Source organism: Tiliqua scincoides, chromosome 3, assembly GCF_035046505.1.
Source record: "Tiliqua scincoides isolate rTilSci1 chromosome 3, rTilSci1.hap2, whole genome shotgun sequence".
Classification (NCBI taxonomy): Eukaryota; Metazoa; Chordata; class Lepidosauria; order Squamata; family Scincidae; genus Tiliqua; species Tiliqua scincoides.
Window position 1 is genome coordinate 10,048,767 of NC_089823.1, and position 18,881 is coordinate 10,067,647.

At 43.4% G+C, this 18,881-nt stretch overlaps 2 protein-coding genes across 2 annotated transcripts in view; one reads left to right on the forward strand and one right to left on the reverse strand.

Annotated features, from left to right (window-relative positions):
- DLG2 (discs large MAGUK scaffold protein 2) overlaps window positions 1-10,751 on the reverse strand; it is a 1,048,787-nt gene extending 1,038,036 nt beyond the window's left edge. Inside the window, exons 1-2 of the mRNA XM_066618862.1 lie at window positions 10,588-10,751; window positions 5,785-6,815 (exon numbers count right to left, since the gene is read on the reverse strand). Coding sequence (XP_066474959.1) covers window positions 5,785-5,803 — 19 coding nt within the window. The 5' untranslated portion in view covers window positions 5,804-6,815; window positions 10,588-10,751. The remainder of the gene's footprint in view (window positions 1-5,784; window positions 6,816-10,587) is intronic.
- Window positions 10,752-10,920: 169 nt separating this feature from the next.
- On the forward strand, window positions 10,921-18,604 carry LOC136645986 (transmembrane protein 126A-like). The gene is made up of 5 exons (XM_066622473.1): window positions 10,921-11,081; window positions 12,224-12,342; window positions 14,640-14,833; window positions 15,927-16,041; window positions 18,380-18,604. Exons 2-5 carry the CDS (start codon window positions 12,233-12,235, stop codon window positions 18,582-18,584), a joined length of 624 nt encoding a protein of 207 aa, XP_066478570.1. The 5' UTR covers window positions 10,921-11,081; window positions 12,224-12,232; the 3' UTR covers window positions 18,585-18,604.
- Window positions 18,605-18,881: the final 277 nt, after the last annotated feature.

Here is an 18,881-nt window from a genome sequence, read left to right on the forward strand (position 1 = left end):
GCCCCATTGATGACAACGAGGCTTACTTCTGAGTAGACAAGCACAGGTGTGTGCTCTTTAGATAACCAATTAATCTTTATATTGAATAATAAAGCCCGTTTTCAATGCAGTTGTTTGCAACCACAGTGCAAATGCGAATTAAGTGATATTGGTACGCAACATCATTTCTGAGGCCACGATTGCTGTACTACCAAACAGAAAATGAAGAAATGATCCATAAAACGCTACATTTCTTACAGATCCTCTCTCTAGTTAAGCCTGTAAGACGACTCAAAAGCCATTATCAAGGAAGAGATTATTATTGGGGTGTATTATTATAATATGCATTGGTGGAAAATGCATATTGTGTAGTCAAAGTGCACTGCTTTTCAAAAGCGTTTTGGACCACCTGATGTTTCCCATCTGGCAGCCTTGTAAATATATGTCTTGCAAGCGCAAAGAAAGAAAAAAGCTGACAAATCTGGGAAACATTTGGTTATCCACAAGCAAAGGAAGCTTCATCACAGATTCATTCAAAAGAGTTGTTATTTAAAGTTATTTAAATCCCTAAAAAAAAAAAAAGACCAAAGTCAAGCAAGCATTTATATGGCCCTGTTGCGCTACATTATCAGAATATTTTTCTTGCCCTTTTCAAATGTTTTTTTTTTTTTCCCTACATGCCTTCCTTCTTCTTTGAAGATTTGGAGGTGCAGGTGGTTTTGGTTTTGAAAAGTTGAAACAGCCCTAATTTGCTGTAACCAAATTTAGCCATCTGCTCAGTGCAGGAAGTCAGGGCAAATCTAGGCCATCTACAGAATCAAGTTCCAAAGCTCTGCCCAGGTTGTACCAGCTGAATCTGCAAATGGAGGCCTGCAATGAATACTTCCCCATGCAACACCTTGCAGATAGCAGACAAGCACATCAGGAGAACCATTCTGCCTGGTCTTCTCTGCGACATGCTAGTTTTCAGTGTGCAGCGAATGTAGGCCATAGTGGAGTATGCAACCTCAAGTGAGACAGTTCAAGAAAACATTACCATTTTATTCTGTGACCCAAGCTACACTAGGCAAGACAGTGGATCTATGCCTTTAAATGCAAACATGCCTCGTTCATCTATAAAGCAAGGTCTGGGGTGCAATTTAAAGTAGCCCCTGCTACTGAGTACTCTGCTCCTGGTACCGAGTACTCTTCTGAGTACTGAGACTCTTCTCTACATCAACCCGCTATCTGAAGTACATTAAGTGGGCACATGTTTGGGCACTACAGATGAAAGAGGACCTAACTATGCAATGGCTTCCCTAAAAAGATTTGCCTGATCCCTTCTTTAGATGGTGCCAGTCAGCCTTTCAGAACCTGCTTCCTCTTTGAACTGTTTTTAACATCCTGCTATTTTTACAAAGCTGTTTGATTTTTATTGTTTTGAGTGTACTGTATATGGAAATGGAGGGAATGAGCAATGGGTGCTGATCTGACCCCACCCACATCTTACCCCTAGTCTGTTCCCAGACATTCCAGTGAAATTCACAGGACTTCTCCAGGGAGAACCAGACACTAACCAACCCCAGCAGGAATCTGTGACATAGCAAGAGGTTCACATCTGAACCACTTCTAAATCTTGCCCTGTTTTAAAACAGACACAAACCTGAAATCAACTCCTATATTTTTTATGTTTAGATGACACTGTCCAAGCATTCATGAATACCACTGCAAAAGACCATGTTTTTTGCTTGCTTGTACAAGTACAGTGAAGAGCAGGATAACCAATTTCTGGATGAGTTGTGGGCCATCATGTGTTCTACACCCCCTCTGATATTTGCTTTCATTTATGCCGCTATGGCTAGTATCGTTGATTAAGATGAATATTACTCATTAAGCACAGATTTCAAAAGAGACGCTTGCTGCTTTGCAAATTGTAAATGTAATGCAATTCTAAATTAGCAGCCTGATGGTTGATTCTATTTAGAACTCTAAAAATTCAGAATCTTAAAATATGACCTCATTGGAAGATGAGTTGGTATAACGTGAGCAAGGCTATATTTAATATTGATATTTCCTGGAGTTTGGCCCTGTTCTGGCCAAGTTAGGAGGAAAGGTTGACTAGATCATAAAAGGTAGCAGTAATTTGCATTTAGACAGTGAACCCTCACTTTAACAGACTTTGGAAATTACAGATATGCTTTGCTACTTTAAAACTAGTCATTTATGTTTTACACATTCATGTGTGCATTGCCATAAATGCATTTGGAGTTAACAGACTTTCAGCATTAATGGACACCTCTTCTCCCCATTAGCCAGTTAAATCAAGGCTAATCCATAGCTAATCAAGACTACTGGCATTGTGTTAAAATATTGCAACAAAAAAAGAGAGTAAAACCCAAATGAATGAGATAGCAACCATCTTCTGTGTGTGTATATATTTTTATTAGTACAAAACTCCCAAAATGTTGAAACTTAGGTGTGTTAGTTGTCAGGCGTGGAGTATTCCATGTGAGAAAACTCCACGAATTTGTTACTTCTGTCCAGAAAATTAAATCACTAGTTGCCATCTTCTGTTAAATTACTGGCCAGTATTTGGAAGTCACAGAAGTACCAACATTTTACAATGCCTTTGTGTGTGCAAGAAAGAGCACATGTGATTGCCTCAATTTAGAGCTCAATTTTCATTCCAATAACTACATAGAGCTCTTGCACAAGCAAGCTTTCAAACCACTTCACTAGCAGAGAACACTCTATGCAGGGTTTCCTTAACATACGTGATACAAAACCTAAGAGCAGCCCAGATGGATCAGAGCAAATGCCCATTAAGTCCAGCATCCTACTTCCCATGCTAGCCAACCACATGCTTCCAGGGAGCCCACAAGCAGGACAAAGTCAACAGCCATCTTCCCTCCTGCTCTCTACCAGCTAATATTCATAGATGTACTACTGTTAAACCTAAAGATTCCATATAACCATCCTGACTAATGGTCATCGATAGACTAGTCTTCCATGCATTCACTGGAGGCAGGCTGTGCAGCATGGCCTTTCCCAGTTTGAAGAGACACTTGGCCAACAGACTGAGGCAAAGAGGCAAAGAAGGAAGGCCCATAGCCAGGGAGACAGACCAGGGACAGACTGCACTTGCTGCCAGTGTGGAAGGGATTGTCACTCCCGAATCGGCCTTTTCAGCCACACTAGACGCTGTTCCAGAACCACCATCCAGAGCGCGATACCATAGTCTTCCGAGACTGAAGGTTGCCAACAACTCATACTATAAGTACTCATACTATAAGACAGGGTGAGAAATTAGCCAACTTTTCCACACCACCCATAACTCATAACCACTTATTATGTGCCACCCCTATCCCCCACCAGCTGTTTCTTAACTAAAATGCCCCCGATGCATTAGCCTTTCCTAACTGGTAAGGTACTCCAACCCCCAGATCATTCTGATTGCCTTTTTCAACACCCTTTTCAACTCTATGATAGGATAGGAAGTAGCAGAATTCTATCATAACCACCATTTCTGGCACAAACATCCAAAATATTAACTTTGTTCTGAGATCATTTATCTGGTGATTTTAGTTTAGGTAAACCGCTTGCCCGCACTTATGGTGGCATTGCAGTTCTTCCAAGTTCTGTTGAGAATATTGTCCTAACCAGATATGACAGCAATAATCAAGATTATAACTACCAGTATTATAGCAATGAGTAATGTTAATGTTCCAACAATAAAAGAAGAATGATAGAGTATCATCATTATCCTCTCCTCCACACTTCCTCTTCTATGAAGAATGATAGAGTTGGATTAGAACACCTCTGGTCTTAATGCTACAGAGGAACAGATCCATAATCATTACCCCACTATTCACAAGTGATATTACCAATGGTGACATTAAACATATGAAGCTGCCTTATACAAAGACAGATTGTTGGTCAGTCAAAAATAATAAACTCTCTTATGACTGGCAGCAACTCTCCAGGGTTCTCTCCCAACCCTTCTATCTACTATCCTCTAAGTAGAAATGCTAAGGACTGGACTTGGGACCACATACAGTAATCCCCTATACACATTTTGCACAGCACTTGTCAATTGCCCATATTGAAATGTATTGGTCTGCAAGAACAGAAAGGCCTCACTTAAACCCATTTCATTATAAAGTTAGGGGGGAAAAATCAATTCCAGACGGGGCCACCGTCAATATGGAGTTTCCACGTTCTCCCAATTTGTGTGGGTTTTCTCTGGCCCAGAAAACTCACATTTATTTCAGAGTTTAATATTAGAAGAGTTTTGGATCTTTATTCAGAAGTTTGGTTATTTTTTAAAATCAGAAATACTATATGCTGTAGGAACATAACTCTCGTTTGCGTTTATTAATTAGCCCACGGTAAACTTGGTTTTGTTACAAGTTGATTTGCTTAAAGTTGCAGTTTCCAAGAAACTACTGATAACCACTGACAACAATAAGTGGGGACTTGCTGTATAGATATGATGAAGAAAGGAGAGGAGAGAAAAGTCAACAATGCTTAATCACAATTATATTCATAGGTCATGCCTAGGACTCCAAATCATGACCCCCAACTGATGAAATGAAAAATGGAGTACTGGTATAGTAACCAAAAGTATTCAGTGGTATTCTCCTTCTCCTCTGCTTCACTGGTCATATCCATCCTCCCAAAAGAAGAAAATCTCAGGTAAATGTCTTCCTATACAAACCATCACTCTTTATGGTGATCAAGAAACAGAATGCAGAGCCAAGCAAACAGTAGCTTGGTTCTCTGTGACTGGGGTCACTTGGGCAGGAAGCAATTTTAGCCTCCTCCCTTTCTTATCTCCTTATGGCACCTTTGACCTCCTACCACACATATAGACAGTTGTCATTCATTCCTATAAGAAAAAAGTAAAACACTAGGGAAAATTTTGCAGTGAGGGCAAAACCAGTCCTCCAGTTCTGGGGTTGCTGGGCCTGCACAATGCTACAGATTCCACAGGGAGCTACATTTCATTTCTGAGGGTACAACTACCAAGATACATTCCATAACTCCCACCCCAAGAGCCTGCAATATACAAGACCCCCTTGTAGCACTTATCCATCTTAATTATGTACATTTTGCTAATACTGTATGTTGCATACATATGTTTGCAAACCATAAAGGGTTAAGTGGATCGGAAAAATGGACAGCTAGTTTTAAAAACTAGTTTTCCTTCAGCAAAATGGAACTTCTAACACTTCAGAGAATTTTTATTCATAGACTATTCAAATCGTGGCGCTTTATAAGCAGTTTTATTTGACATTTCTTGTTGGGCAAGGGGGAGAAGAGAAGCTTCAACCATAACTTTCCAATATTTCATTGTCCAAACAACAGCTATCAGGTTACAGAAGTATTGTTGTATAGTTTTCAGAAACATATCTAAGATGCAACTCTAAAATTTTTATTTCTAATGTTGGTTATGATCTATCGAATTTTAAAATTAAAAATAGGGTCAACTTAAAAAAAATTAAATTTTACTTTCAAGTATCCCATAAACCCTAGACTCTCACTTTCTCTCTCCCCTGGTGCTAAACAGCCAAAAAGATATTAGAGGAACTAAAACTTGAGGTCAGAATATAACAGGCAGCTTCTGAAGCAATTTCATTTCAAGTAAGAATCCCACTGTACGCAAACAAGAATGCATGAAATGCTTATCTTTCAACCTCTCCATGGAAAAAAAACAAACAAATGTTACTCTCCCATTCAAATGCTTTTAATGTAAAATTGCATGTATGAGAAATCCAGTTTATGAAAAAGACAGACAAAAATGAAATAGGAAGCTTCATAGCCCACCTTTCTTCTTGACTGGCATTCTTGCTGTTATTTCTGGCACGGGATGCAAACGCTTATTTACCAGTATCAAGAGTCCCGCTGGGATCGCCTTCTGAGGTCAAAAATCTGCCATCGGATTCAAAACACTTAACACAGTTCAGCTCAGAAAGAGAGCTCTACATCTTCCTTTCCCACAGAGGCGCTCACAGTTCTCTCCAGTTAAAGCCTTTCAACACCACCCGCAAAGTAGTAAGGGGGGAAAAAGTTTATAGTTTTTGCAAGAGCAGTTGTCAAAATCTGTAAAATGTTTCCCAATTTATAAAAATATACAAGAGAAAACACTCGGCAGCCTACAAAATTGTATAAGAATCCCTCTTGTGACAGCAAAGGTTTTGTTTTTTAAGAACGTAGGAAATACAATTAAGGCACAGTCCAACGTCTTGGCAGTCTCAGGAATTCACTTCAACATGATCCAACTCCATCTAAAGACGAAACCAGGTTTGAAAGGATCCAAATAAATTTGAGGAAGACAAAAGCAGTTGACAGGGACTGTTTTGTTGCAATCGCAGATGCCTTTTGCCAGTTAAGGACAGCACAAGTGCCCACCAATGCTCTTCTGCATACTAGGGAAAAAGAGCTCCCAGGTCTCACTCAGTTACCCAAACAGCAGTCACTTTCATTTTTATTTTCTCCACCCAGCCTTATGGCCTCTAATGTCCCTCTGATCCTCACTTGTATTAAGCCCAAGAGGATTGAAAGCAATCCCTTAGCATGGAATTATTAAAGTGACAGTGCAGCTCACGGGGCAGGCTGGTGGAACAGACTGTTGTGCACCGGAGTCATTAACTTCTTGCCATTTCGCTCTTTGCTGAGCAGCAGCTGCCTAATGAAAGAGGAGCAGAGCGATTCTAAGCAGAGCTTTCCCCAAATGTTATGCAAAGAGGCTGGAATATTAACAGAGCATAAAGCAGGCCTTGAAGTCAGTCCAGAGTTCCCCCATTTGCTGGTCCAGCTGGTTGACCTCACCAGAACCTCGTATGTTCCCTTTTTTTCTGCAGAAGAGATAAAAACAAAGAGTTTTTTTCATCCTACAATGCTGAAAATAAAAGAACAAAGTGCTGTTCATTCTCCAAATATTTTCCTTCATGCATGTAAGGCCATTGCACAAGTGATACAGAACCCTGCTTTGCATTTATCTTCTCAGATAAACGCCTGGAAATATTTAAAGAGTAGATTTAAGAACCGAAAGAGTATCTATGAGGAGTAAGGAGGGCAGCAGGGTCACAAGGTGGCAATGCTATACACACTGGAGGATATGACATGGACTGGAATTGTTGTCCATTTAAAGGTTTAAATGCAGTGGTACAACTGAAAAAACACAGAAGATAATGCACAGTCATATAATTCAATTGATTTTCAGAAAGTAACGTATGCAATAAGAAAGAAATATGCAAGTGTACAGGCATCAGAGGTTGCAAAATTATACAGAGGAAGGTAGGGTAAGTTAGCAGCTGACAGAGTTCAACAAAGCAGGATGCAGAGAATGAGGCAGAGATGTGGGCAAGGCAAAAGGCCAGGTCAGTGAATGTCAGAGCGCATGGAAAATGACCATTGGGGGCAAAAACAGCAAGAAGATGGATTCACACTATGAAGCTGGATTGCAAAAAGCTCAGTTGAGATGAAAAGTGAGGATGTAGTAAGGTCAGATATACATGCATTAAAGCATACTGAGGCAGAGGTGGGAGAACTTGTATTTGGGGAGGGAAGGAAGCTAGATGCAAGAATGAGCTAGCAAAGAAGAAACACAGTTCACAGTACACCATAAGATCAGAGCTTTGTGTGCAAGAGAACTAAGGGTGTGTTGAAGAGGTATACTTGGAATGGAAAATGAAGGTAGGGTCAGAAGAGCTTGCTGATCAGGGACAGAGAGTGAATCAGAAGCTTTGAAGGACATCTGCATGAGGGGTGAAACGGGGCAATTGGATAGAGAAGTATGACAGAGACTGGGCATCATGGAAGTTTTGAGTCTGAGGTAGAATGAAAAGAACAGATAGCAAGGCAGAATCAGGTCCCCAGCATTTCCTTCTGCCATCACCAGAAAGAAGGGTGGGGAGAGAACTTTAGTTATCACCACAACCACCATCCAGTTGTTGCTCTGAGAAATCTAATCACTAGGAACCATTGATGCCATCAGCTCAGGACCAGAATCAGCAGCAGGAACAGCTGCAGGGCTGCAAAAACATCTGCCCCAGCATCCCCCTTCCCCATTCAGAAAAACAGAATCAGGAGTCACATGGGTTCTAGATCTATCAAAAGCAAGAAGGCATGCTTATCTACCTGATATTGTTATTGTGAAATACTCTTAGAATCCAATATGGTTGAAAAACAGTCCATTAACAATGAATTAAACAAAATCATGTGCCTATGATGCAGGATAAAGGGTTATGAAAAGATCAGTGAGATGGTGGAAACAATATAAAGGTTGTAAGAAGGAATCAAAGTCAGGAGCGCTAGTTGTGAGGGAGAATCAAATATCTATGAAAGAGTGTGTGAAAGGGGATGAGATTTCCATGGTTTCACGGGGAGAGATTAAATCCAGACCAGTGATGCAGGCTAGGTACAGAGAACAAGGTGGTCCTGGGCAACACAAGTTTGTAACTAGGTGGAAGTTTAACTGTGTGCATACAAAAGGGACTGGGTAGATCTAGGGTAGGGGTCAATACCTGATAGCCCTTGAAAGTGCCATTTGCCCCCCACTTCACCTGTTACCAAAATAGAGGCAAAATAAGACCCTAAAAAGGATGGGCTAACAGAACCTGCTGGCAGGTCACCAGCGGGGAAAAGGAGAACACTGTTATAGAGATGCCTAAAAATAGCTAGTGACCCAGGTGGAAAAGTCATGGAGAGGGGTGAATAATGAGAAGATGAGCCAGAGAAGTAAGCTCACCTCAGGAAGTCTGCATAAAATGTGAAGGGATGGAGAGACAAATGAGTAGGCAGGCCTTATGGGATGGGGACCCAATGAGAAAGGCAGAAAAAGTTGCTGCTGTTGTGACAGCAGGAGTCCTGTGCTGATGCAGTCATTCTGAAGCAGACCTATGACACTGAATCACCAGACAAATTGACAGAAAGAAGGTGCTGAAGGCTAGTGAAAAATCAAAGTACAAAGAGGGCACTTACAGGAGAACACCAATGAGGCAGGCAAAAACTAGGTGCCAAGACTAGTATGGGTTAAGGGAAGCAGTTAAGCACCAAGGAGCATTCACAAGAAGGTGGACAGAAGCCAGGTGAGGAGAGTAGCAGAGAGATCACTGGGAGTGGCCCAAGGGAGGAGATCAAAGGGAGGAGGGGGCAAGGCCAGTCATGGGGGAAGCCAATCAAGTTAGCAAAACTTCAAAAGAGATGATGCTGGTAAAAAATGAGAGGTGAACTGGTAGGAGCAGAAAGGAGTACACAAGGCACAGTGCAGCACGCGGGCAGGCTGGAACTCATGGGAGTGCTTAGACAACTATGGGTAGGAAGATATGGGGGGGGAGAAAGAGGAGAGGGAGCTAAAGCGAGCAAAGAGAGATGAGTGGGGAGAGGTGACACAGTGAGATGGGGGGGGGGGGGAAAGAGCTAACACCATAAGACTCCTGCTGGTTCACATTACAAGCCGAGCCAGTCCACCATCCAACTTGCTTTCCAAACAGGTACTCCTAAGAGCATAAGAAGAGCCCCACTGGATCAGGCCAAAGGCCCATCTAGTCCAACTTCCTGTATCTCACAGTGGCCCACCAGATGCCTCAGGGAGCAGACAATACAACAAGAGACCTGCATCCTGATGCCCTTCCTTGCACCCAGCATTCTGAGGTAGCCTACTTCAAAATCCAGGAGGTTGTACATACCCACCATGGCTTGTAACCTCCGATGGACTTTTCCTCCAGAAATCTGTCCAATCCCCTTTTAAAGGTATCTAAGTGAGACACCATCTCACATCCTGTGGAAAGGAGTACCACAGGCTAATAACACCCTGGGTAAGAATGTAAGGGAGTTACTTCTACTCATAATGAGCGCCATCCAACATTCTGTGGCAAGGAGTTCCACAAACTAATTTACATGCTGGGTAAAGAAGCCTAGATGCCTTTAAAAAAGGGATTGGACAGATTTCTGGGGGGAAAGTCCATCACAGGTTGCAAACCATGCTGGGTATGTGCAACCTCCTGATTTTACCTCAGCATGCCAGATGCAAGGGAGAGGCACCAGGATGCAGGTCTCTTGTTTCGATGGCGCTCATCATTAATAGAAGAAACTCCCTTACCCAGGCTGTTATTAGCCTGTGGGACTCCTTGCCACAGGATATGGGAACAGCGCTCGTCATGAGTAGAAGAAACTTTCTCACACACCCTCACCCACAGTGCGATTAGCCTGTGAACTCCTTGCCACAAGATGTGGAGATGGTGCCCATCATGAGTAGAAGAAAAGCCTTATACCCTTACCGCTCGTGCCATTGGCCTGTGGGACTCCTGGTCACAGGATATGGGGATGGCGCTCGTCATGAGCAGAAGAAACCCCTCGCACCCTCACCACGCGTGTCAGGGGCCTGTGGGACTCCCTGCCACAAGGTCTCGGTCATGCCCTCCTCAGGCGCCTCTCTTTCAGGCGCTGTTCCCGGGGTGCCCCGAGCCAGGCCCCGCTGCCACTCCCAGGCGCGGCTGCTCGGGGGGAGGGGTAGACTGCTGCTGAGGGTGGAGGTTCCACTCAGGCCTGAGGGGTGCTGGGGGCCTGGGGGGGCTGCAGGGGTCGAGGGGCAGCCGGGGAGGGGAGCGCCGGGCCGAGCATTACCGCGCGGGCTGCTGCGCCCCCATCGAGCGCTTCGCGGCCGGGGGTCCAGTCCGTCAGTCAGAGCCGCCGCCTCCGCTCCATCCCCAACGAGAAACCCTCGAAGCCGTCGCCTCCATCTTCCCGCCCCTCTCGTCCCCTAGCAACGGAGGACCAAGTCCCGTCTTCCAGCAGCACCCGCCGATTGATTGACGGCTCGCTCGATCAATCGGCGACAACGCGGGCGCCGCCTCTTTCCCCAGGCGCGCGCGCCCCCAACCAATCGGCAGCCGCCGTGCTAAATGGGCGTGGCTAGGAGGGGGATTGCGGACCAATCGCGAGTCGCTTCGAAAGAGGGGGAGAAGTCATATGACCCGAACAAGATGGCGGCTGCCTTTGGACAGGGTGGTGCCTGCGGTCAGGAGTCGCGCGTGTGATGCGGGGTGCCCGGCGGTCCGTATGCACTTGAGGCGCCCCGGGGAAGGGGGGTGGCGGCCGCTCACAGCACCGCCGGCCGGGTGAGTGCGTGCGGTGGCTGAGGAGCAGCAGGGGCGCTCAAGGTCATCTGTGGGCAGAGGGCGCTTGGCACGACCTCTGGGGCATCCAGGGAAGCGCTGGGGGAGCTCGCCTGCGGAACTCCCCGCCACAGGATGTGGTGATGGAACATGCCCTGAACGCCTTTAAAAGGGGGTTGGACAGATTTCTGGAGGAAAAGCCCACAACAGGCGTTGGCGTAGCTGGAGGGGGGCGGAGCACCCAGGCTGGCAGGGAGCCTCAGCGTGGCTAGCAAGCGGCCCCTCCCTTCGGAGCCATCCCCGGCTTGGGGAGCAAAACGGAGCCGTTTTATCTTTTATCTGTGGTTTCCACATCTGGGGGAGAGGTCAAGGATCACATCCCCTGCAGATATGGGGGGAATGCTGTATAGCATTGTTTCATTCTCATATAGCTATTATTGGCCTAACTTGTAATATTTTCTTGTTCATATGCTCTCCTCTTAAGTTCTTAATTAGAAAGGTGGCATAGAAATATATTAATAGGGCATTCAACTAACCTTTTTGCAATAAAATGCTAGTGATCCAATCACAGGCATCCTGGCAGCTCTAGCTTGCTCCTAGTTTGTTGTACTACTTCCCAGCTTTTTGGCCAAGAAACGTTTGTAAGGTTTCCAGGCAATTCTCCCATCAAGACCCTGCTCACTTTCATCAGCAAAACTGTATTAAATACCTTCAGAGTGTGTTCTGGAAAATGTGCATGGCCCTTCCTTGGATTCAGTTACTTAGTTATAAATGCATGTGTGAAGAACTTGGATGCTGTGCTCACTAATTATAACAGCAAAATGACATTTGTATAGTGCTTTTTACTGTATAATACTACATACCAGAAAAATGTTATGGAAGCTGACGCTGAAAGGGAATGACTTGCCTAAGGCCTCCTTTTGAGGTGAGATTTAAAACAGGGAAGCTCTGAATGCCAGATTCAAGGGATTACAGGATGCAGGTATCCTGCTGTCCTGTGTGCTCTCTGAGGCATTTGGTGGGCAACTGTGAGATACAGAAAGCTGGACCAGATGGGCCTTTGGCCTGACTCAGCAGGGCTCTACTTTTTTCTTTATTCATAGCTCAGTCAGTTCTTAAATCCTTCCTATTTCCTTTCTTCCCAGGTAAATAAAATGGCAGGAGAATTTATCAAACCAACTTCAGAAGAAAATGTGTATGTTGCAAGACAAAGTCGAAGTGAAATCCTGAGAGAGAGGTTTCAGCGGCTTCCAGCTTCAGATCAGTGAGTATCTGTTTTTTCCAATATTTGAACACTTAATTTCCCTTTTTGACAATTACTCTTGTTTTCAATCAAGGATTTGCAAAGTAGTATATGGTACAAATAGTTTGGTCAGTAGAAAGGTATACACAGGAGTCCCCCTGGTCCACTGGAACCTGTCCATGATCAAATCTTGGGACTGTTACTATCTGTGTTCATTCCATTTGTAAAAATAGAACCACTGATTTGAGTGGGAGGATTAAGAGGATGAACCTTAAGCATTATGAAACACTCTGCATACTAAAAAGGACATGAGCATGCCCATTAGCAGTGTCAAGTCACTTCTCTGACCTACATAATAGTATCTAACTGAAGCTCAAAGTAGTCATGTATTGATTGAACAGCACACAGCAGAAAGTGGCTGTGCAGTATCATGGCCTTCAGCTGCTTCTGTTTATCTTTGTAGACTGCTCTGTGGCTATAGCCATTCTGTCTGCATCATCTCACTTATAGTGTGTGGTCGGTCTGTGGAACTCCTTGCCACAGGATGTGGTGCTGGCGTCTAGCCTAGATGCCTTTAAAAGGGGATTGGACAAGTTTCTGGAGGAAAAATCCATTATGGGGTACAAGCCATGATGTGTATGCGCAAACTCCTGATTTTAGAAATGGGTCATGTCAGAATGCCAGATGCAAGGGAGGGCACCAGGATGAGGTCTCTTGTTATCTGGTGTGCTCCCTGGGGCATTTGGTGGGCCGCTGTGAGATACAGGAAGCTGGACCAGATGGGCCTATGGCCTGATCCAGTGGGGCTGTTCTTATGTTCTTATCTGTAGGTGTTATTCTCTAAGATGGCCAAATTTCACTTACTTGAAGCCAAGTCCAGGATCAACAGAAACAAGAGTTCAGTGGTTATCAGCCAAGATGACTGATAGTACTTTTTTTATGTGTGAACTGTACTCATCTACCATGATGTAAATAACTCAAGTCACTGTAAAATGTTTTTCTGGACAACAATAAATTTCAACTCAAATCTGTGGGCTTATAAAGCTTTGTCAGGACTTTAGCTAGGGAGGACTATGCCTGTTCTTTTAAAACCTCAGGGATTGTGGGTGTAAGAGGGGGTGTGTCTTCTGTGCTTTCTTTATAGTCTCTTTCCCTGCCTGGTTCAATATTTGCATCTTTTTTCAAACCTTTTGAATTCTTTCAGGAGGACAAGTTGTCTTGCCTTGCTATTCCAAGCTATGCATCCTTACCTCTGCTAACTGGGCAAAGAGGCACCTTTTAAAAACATGTTCTTCTATATTGTCCATCTTGGAGAGAGCAATTTTCCATTTTCACCCCAACTATTGCTTGTGTTTATTTTGCACATTTTTTCAGATTGGTTCCCTGACCTTAAAGGGCTCACAATCATTTATTTAGCTATATAAACAATTTTGTGAACTACTTTTGGTAGAAAAGCAGTATAAAGTCATGCCCCAAGCTACAAGCATTCAAGTTATGAGAATTTGCAGTTACAAGAAGCGGAGAAGGCAGCTGAGAGCAACCCCCTGGTGAGCTGCTCGATTTGGTTAGTGTGGTGGCAGCCAGGGAAACTTCTACACCCTGCTCCATTTGGTGGCTGGAAGCTCCTGGGGTATTTAACCCCTATCAAGTGCAGTATGTTTGTCACCCTTGCAGGGCGCTCCTAAACCTTACAGGGTGTCACCCTTACAAGTTACACCCTCAGGTCACCTCATACAATTTTCTTTCAGTTCCACTCCTGCCCATTTTAGTCTCGGCCTTCACTCCCTGTCATGTCTGTGGCTTCCACACTCAACCTGCTAGGCTCAGAACTAGCTTGCTACTTATTCTAGTTCTGCCTTCCAGTATGCCTACTGGGTTGATATGAGGAATAAGAAACAAGCACTGGATAAGAAGGGGGCAGAGGAATGGGAATGACTGAATGGGAGTGACCAAAGTCATATAGGTATATTTTTAACTTATGGGGTTTCCCAGGGCATTACCCTTGTATGAGTATTAATATCATGCTGATTTTTATAGCCTATGTTCAAATATGTAGGACTGTAATACTAGTCTTAGCTGCTTGTTGCAGATGTCCTGTTCTCGCAATTGCTACACTTCAAATAAGGCAGCTTTTACAGATCTGACTTTCTTTCCCCCATGATGCTCAAGAATGCACTGCAAGACACTAGTCTTCAGAAATAGGTTAACTTGTACTGCATACAATTGTAGATAACTAGAAATGCATCACTTTAATAGAGGAGCATGTGCCACTGATAGTAGTTAATGGCTCAAAAACACCTTTTCTCCCTCTCCAACAGGAATTTTTTTCAAACTGGCTCATACTTCCTTGCATTAAATGGAAGTCTGTGTGGCTTAGTAGGAAACAGTTTGTTTAGACGGGTTCTGCATGTCACCCAGGCTCGCGTTGCATCCCTTTTGCCCATGGCAGTTCTACCGTTCATCTCAACTGTGGTTGTTTATGAAGTTTCTATCAGCCAGCCTTTAATGGAAGGTATGTGACTCTGCTATATTCAAACTTTAACTTTTGAAATGTCTCACAACTATGTTGTCCTGTGGAAAGGGCTTGGTGACTTGGCTAGCAAGGTGCAGTCTACACCTGAACCAACTTGCCTCTGTTCTCCTTCTAAAGCTACCTGAAAAGGACAAGCCCCCAGTGGCACTGTCTTCCTCCACTTAAGAGCCTTGCTGAATCAAGCCAAGAGCCCATGTAGTCGAGCTTCCTGTATCAGGGGAGCACACAGACAACAAGATACCTTTCCTGTTGCCACTCCCTTGCACCCAGCATTCAGAGATAGGCTACCTCTAAAACCCAGACATTGCATACAGTGTCATGGCTTGTAACCTGTGATGGAGCTTCCCTTTATACAAACCCACTGTTTCACAGGTCAATGAATACTTCCAATATACTGGCTAAATTTTTCACCACTCTCTTCAACTACTCTCATAGCAAATTTAAAGAACTGCTGTAAGAACAGGGGTCCCCAGACTTTTCTGTGCGAGTGCTGCATCATATGGGCCAGAAAATACAGAGAGTGCTAAGAGTTTGATTGAATACAACAATTGGGTAGGGGTGGAAGGAGGGAAGCAGAAAGCAAAACCGACTTGCACAGAAGAGGGGAGAATGTATTTTGAAAAAGGATGGGAAAAGCATAGGTATATACCACATTCAACCACATTTGCATTCAGCCAAATTGAGGGTAATAGAATGGAATGAAATTATTCCATTACATTCAGCACCTCCAGTGGCTGAATGCAGTATTTACCCATGCTTGGAGACCCAGAACTGTGTCTTTTGAGCCCCAAGAGGCTGGGGAACTGTGCTGGCTGGATAAAATCCTCCAGATGTGGCTGATGGGCTGAAGTTTGAAGATTCCTGTATGCTAAGAATACTTTTACAGCAGTTACCACTGTAATCTTTGAATGGCTTCCCATTATCCTGAAAGCATCCCATTTGACTAGAAATTCTGTTTTCAAAAACAGTGATCCATTCCTGAAAGGAGTTGTCCATCAAGAAGTTCTCATACAATATTTGCCTGATGCAATGTGAGATATTAAATACAGCTCATTTTTGTTTTTTTATCCAGGTGAATTAAATTGTGCATCTTGCACTTTGATCAGAGGAGGATTACTTGGAGCTATTGTAGGCTGCCTGTATCCTGCATTGCTTGCTTTACCTTTGAATGCAGCTCTTGCGACAAGGTACATGTAAAATCCTCAATTTAAGTTGGCCTTGCAAACAGGTAGCATAAACCAGCTTAAAAATCCTATTGTGGTGGCTGGCTAAAAAGCAACAACTGCCATCTACCTATGCCAAACAGGAAGCTAAAGTGCAACACTGATCTTCAAAGAGTGCAGGTGCTGGTGGATCAGGTCAAATATCCATCTCATCCAGCACCCTGTGACCCACCAGCTGCCTCTATGAAGCCCACAGGCAGCTGCTGCTCCCCAGCAACTGCAGTTCAGAGGCACACTGTTGCTGAAGGTTGCACATAGTTGCCATGACAAGTTACCATAGATAGGCCTGCTTGGGTTCTATGGATTTGTTCAATCTGCTTTTGAAGCCATTCAGGCTAATAGCTGTTGCCATATCTTGTGGCAATGTATTCCTCTGACTAATCATGTTGCATGCAAAGTGGTAAGTAGACGTTTGTGTTCAATATAGTAAACTTGAATTGAATACAAAGAATTTACCTACTACTGTTGCTGTTACTGAATCTCAGGCATCCATGACTGCTTTTTCTACATTGTTACATAACATAGGAGGAAAAATATTGAAAGGAAAAACAGATAATAGACCAAATGCTATAAGTATCTGTTCTAAATTAGTGGTTAAGCTTTCCAATTAAAAGAGAAATTGATAGAGGTTGCTTTTCTTTATAGCAGCATTGTCCAAACTGCAGATCACTGTGTTCAGAAAAAGGCATTCTCACATGAAGTGGTGCTTCATGCTGCAGTGACTTAACTTTCCAGCCAATCTGGTCAGAAACTTGGGCAGGGCAAGTACTTCTACTGTCTGTTGCCTCTGCTGGCTCTGTGTCCCAGCAACTGCGCTGCCTGGCACAAGTGTCTGACCAGACCGGCCAGAAAGATGCTGCACCGGTGCAGAACAGGAAGCACTGTGGCGGATGGCAATGCCTTTTTTCTGAATGCTAGATCTGGGCCGCAGTTTGGAGCCTGCTACTTTATAGTTTCATATCTGATTCTAGCATACAATTCTGGACGTGTGTAAATACGTAGATATCCCAATTTTTGGTGGGTTGCAAAACTGATAGGTGATAGCTGACCAGAAAGATGTGTTGGCCTGTGGAAAATGAAATGGAGCAGCACTTTGTGTTTACTCATGAGCAGGTAACCATGCCTCTGTTCAATTCAAAGGGCAGGCCGAGGGGGATGCAATGCCACCAGAATAGTCCAGTGCACCCCCCCCCCCAAAAGTATAGACATGAGTTCCCTTCCAACTGGATAAGGAAAATAGAGTGCTATGGAAAGTGATATTGAACCACATATGTTCATTTACTCATGAGTTGGTGAATGTGACTTGGATCTTGTGAAGGGGAACACAAAGCCACCCAAATGGTCCCAAGCTGTGGAGCTCGACAAACTCTCCAGTGTGAAAAGGATAAAAATAGAGGCTTGGGCAGCTGGTACAACAAAACTTTTTTAAAAATTTCAGTCAGCTTAGGTGTGTCCTGACTGTGTCATTTTAAAAGGGGTCCTGGTGCTAAGAAGTTTGGGAACCACTGATATAGGGTATTCTGTTAAATTAATGGAATATAAACCACTAGTTTATACCACCTCTTAGGTACTAAACTCCCCTACTAAATGCTTCTACATAAGAAGATGGTGTTTCTTCTTTGGCACTGTGAAAGTCAGTCCCCTTCCATATGCTATACCTAGAGTGTTTCTCAACCTGTGGGTCCCCATTCATTTCAAAATTTTATTTTTAATATATTAAACTTGATGCTACCATGGTATGTGACTGCATTTGGAAAAGTGTTACAGACCATACTTCATTACATACATAGAAGCCTATTAACAATGATAGTAAATGGAACTTACTCCTGGATGAGTGTGGGCAGGAATGCAGCCTAGGATTGTTAAAAATTTTCCTGCCTGATTTAACTTCTGGTCATGACATCACTTCCAGTGCATCCTGACAGATTTTCATTTTAAAATAGTGGGTCCCAGTGCTAAAATTTGAGAAATACTGCATAGCTATTTTTATTCTTCAGATAGTATTCTCCCCATCCATGCATGGTATCTTTTAGGTTTGTATAGTAGTACTAGGGTGGTAGTGGGTCTGTGGGAAGAAACTATTGCAAAATCAAATAATTAAGATACTAACTTTCATTAGTCCCTTCCACATACCTTCTTATTTTGAACCAATGTATCAGAAGTCTACTTTGATACTTTGGCATATCACTGTTTTATTTTAAAGGTAACACACTTGTCCTCTGCAAGCAGTTGCAGTGTTCTAGCTATCAATACTTGATTTAGGCTTTGATTCAACTTAAGTTTTTGTGACTTGTTTTTCTAGGTATTCCTCATCTCTCTTGCCAAATAAAGAAAACATTTTACAATACTGGCTTACAGTTTCTAAACCAGTTTTCAAAAAATTGAGATTTGCCATACTCCTGCAAGCTGCATTTGGCATGTATCTGAGCTCAAAACATCATGAAATATATATTAAAATGCTCCAGTTGCCTGAACAGGGAATGAATCCTGAAGAACTGAAGGAATAAAATTTGAAATTGCGCAACCATTCTTTGGCATTTCTCTCATTTATAGCAGTATGCGCACACACACTCTAACAAAGTTCAAAATGGTTTAGCAAAGCATAGACTAAGTTTCCTATCAAGAAGCAAAAGTAGCTCTGATTACCAGATGCAGAGGAAGGCATCAGGATACAGGTTGTATCTGTTGTCTAGTGTGCTCCCTGAAGCATTTGAAGGGCCACTATGAGATACAGGAAGCTGGACTAGATGGGCCTTTGGCCTGATCCAGCGGGGCTCTTATGTAATGCTATTTCTTGACCCCAG

Excerpts from the sequence above, each read along its gene's own strand:
- LOC136645986 (XM_066622473.1), top strand. The coding sequence starts at position 12,233 with ATGGCAGGAGAATTTATCAAACCAACTTCAGAAGAAAATGTGTATGTT. Across the intron at positions 14,834-15,926 it reads CAGCCAGCCTTTAATGGAAG|GTGAATTAAATTGTGCATCT; the intron begins GTATGTGACTCT and ends TTTTTTATCCAG. Across the intron at positions 16,042-18,379 it reads AATGCAGCTCTTGCGACAAG|GTATTCCTCATCTCTCTTGC; the intron begins GTACATGTAAAA and ends TTGTTTTTCTAG.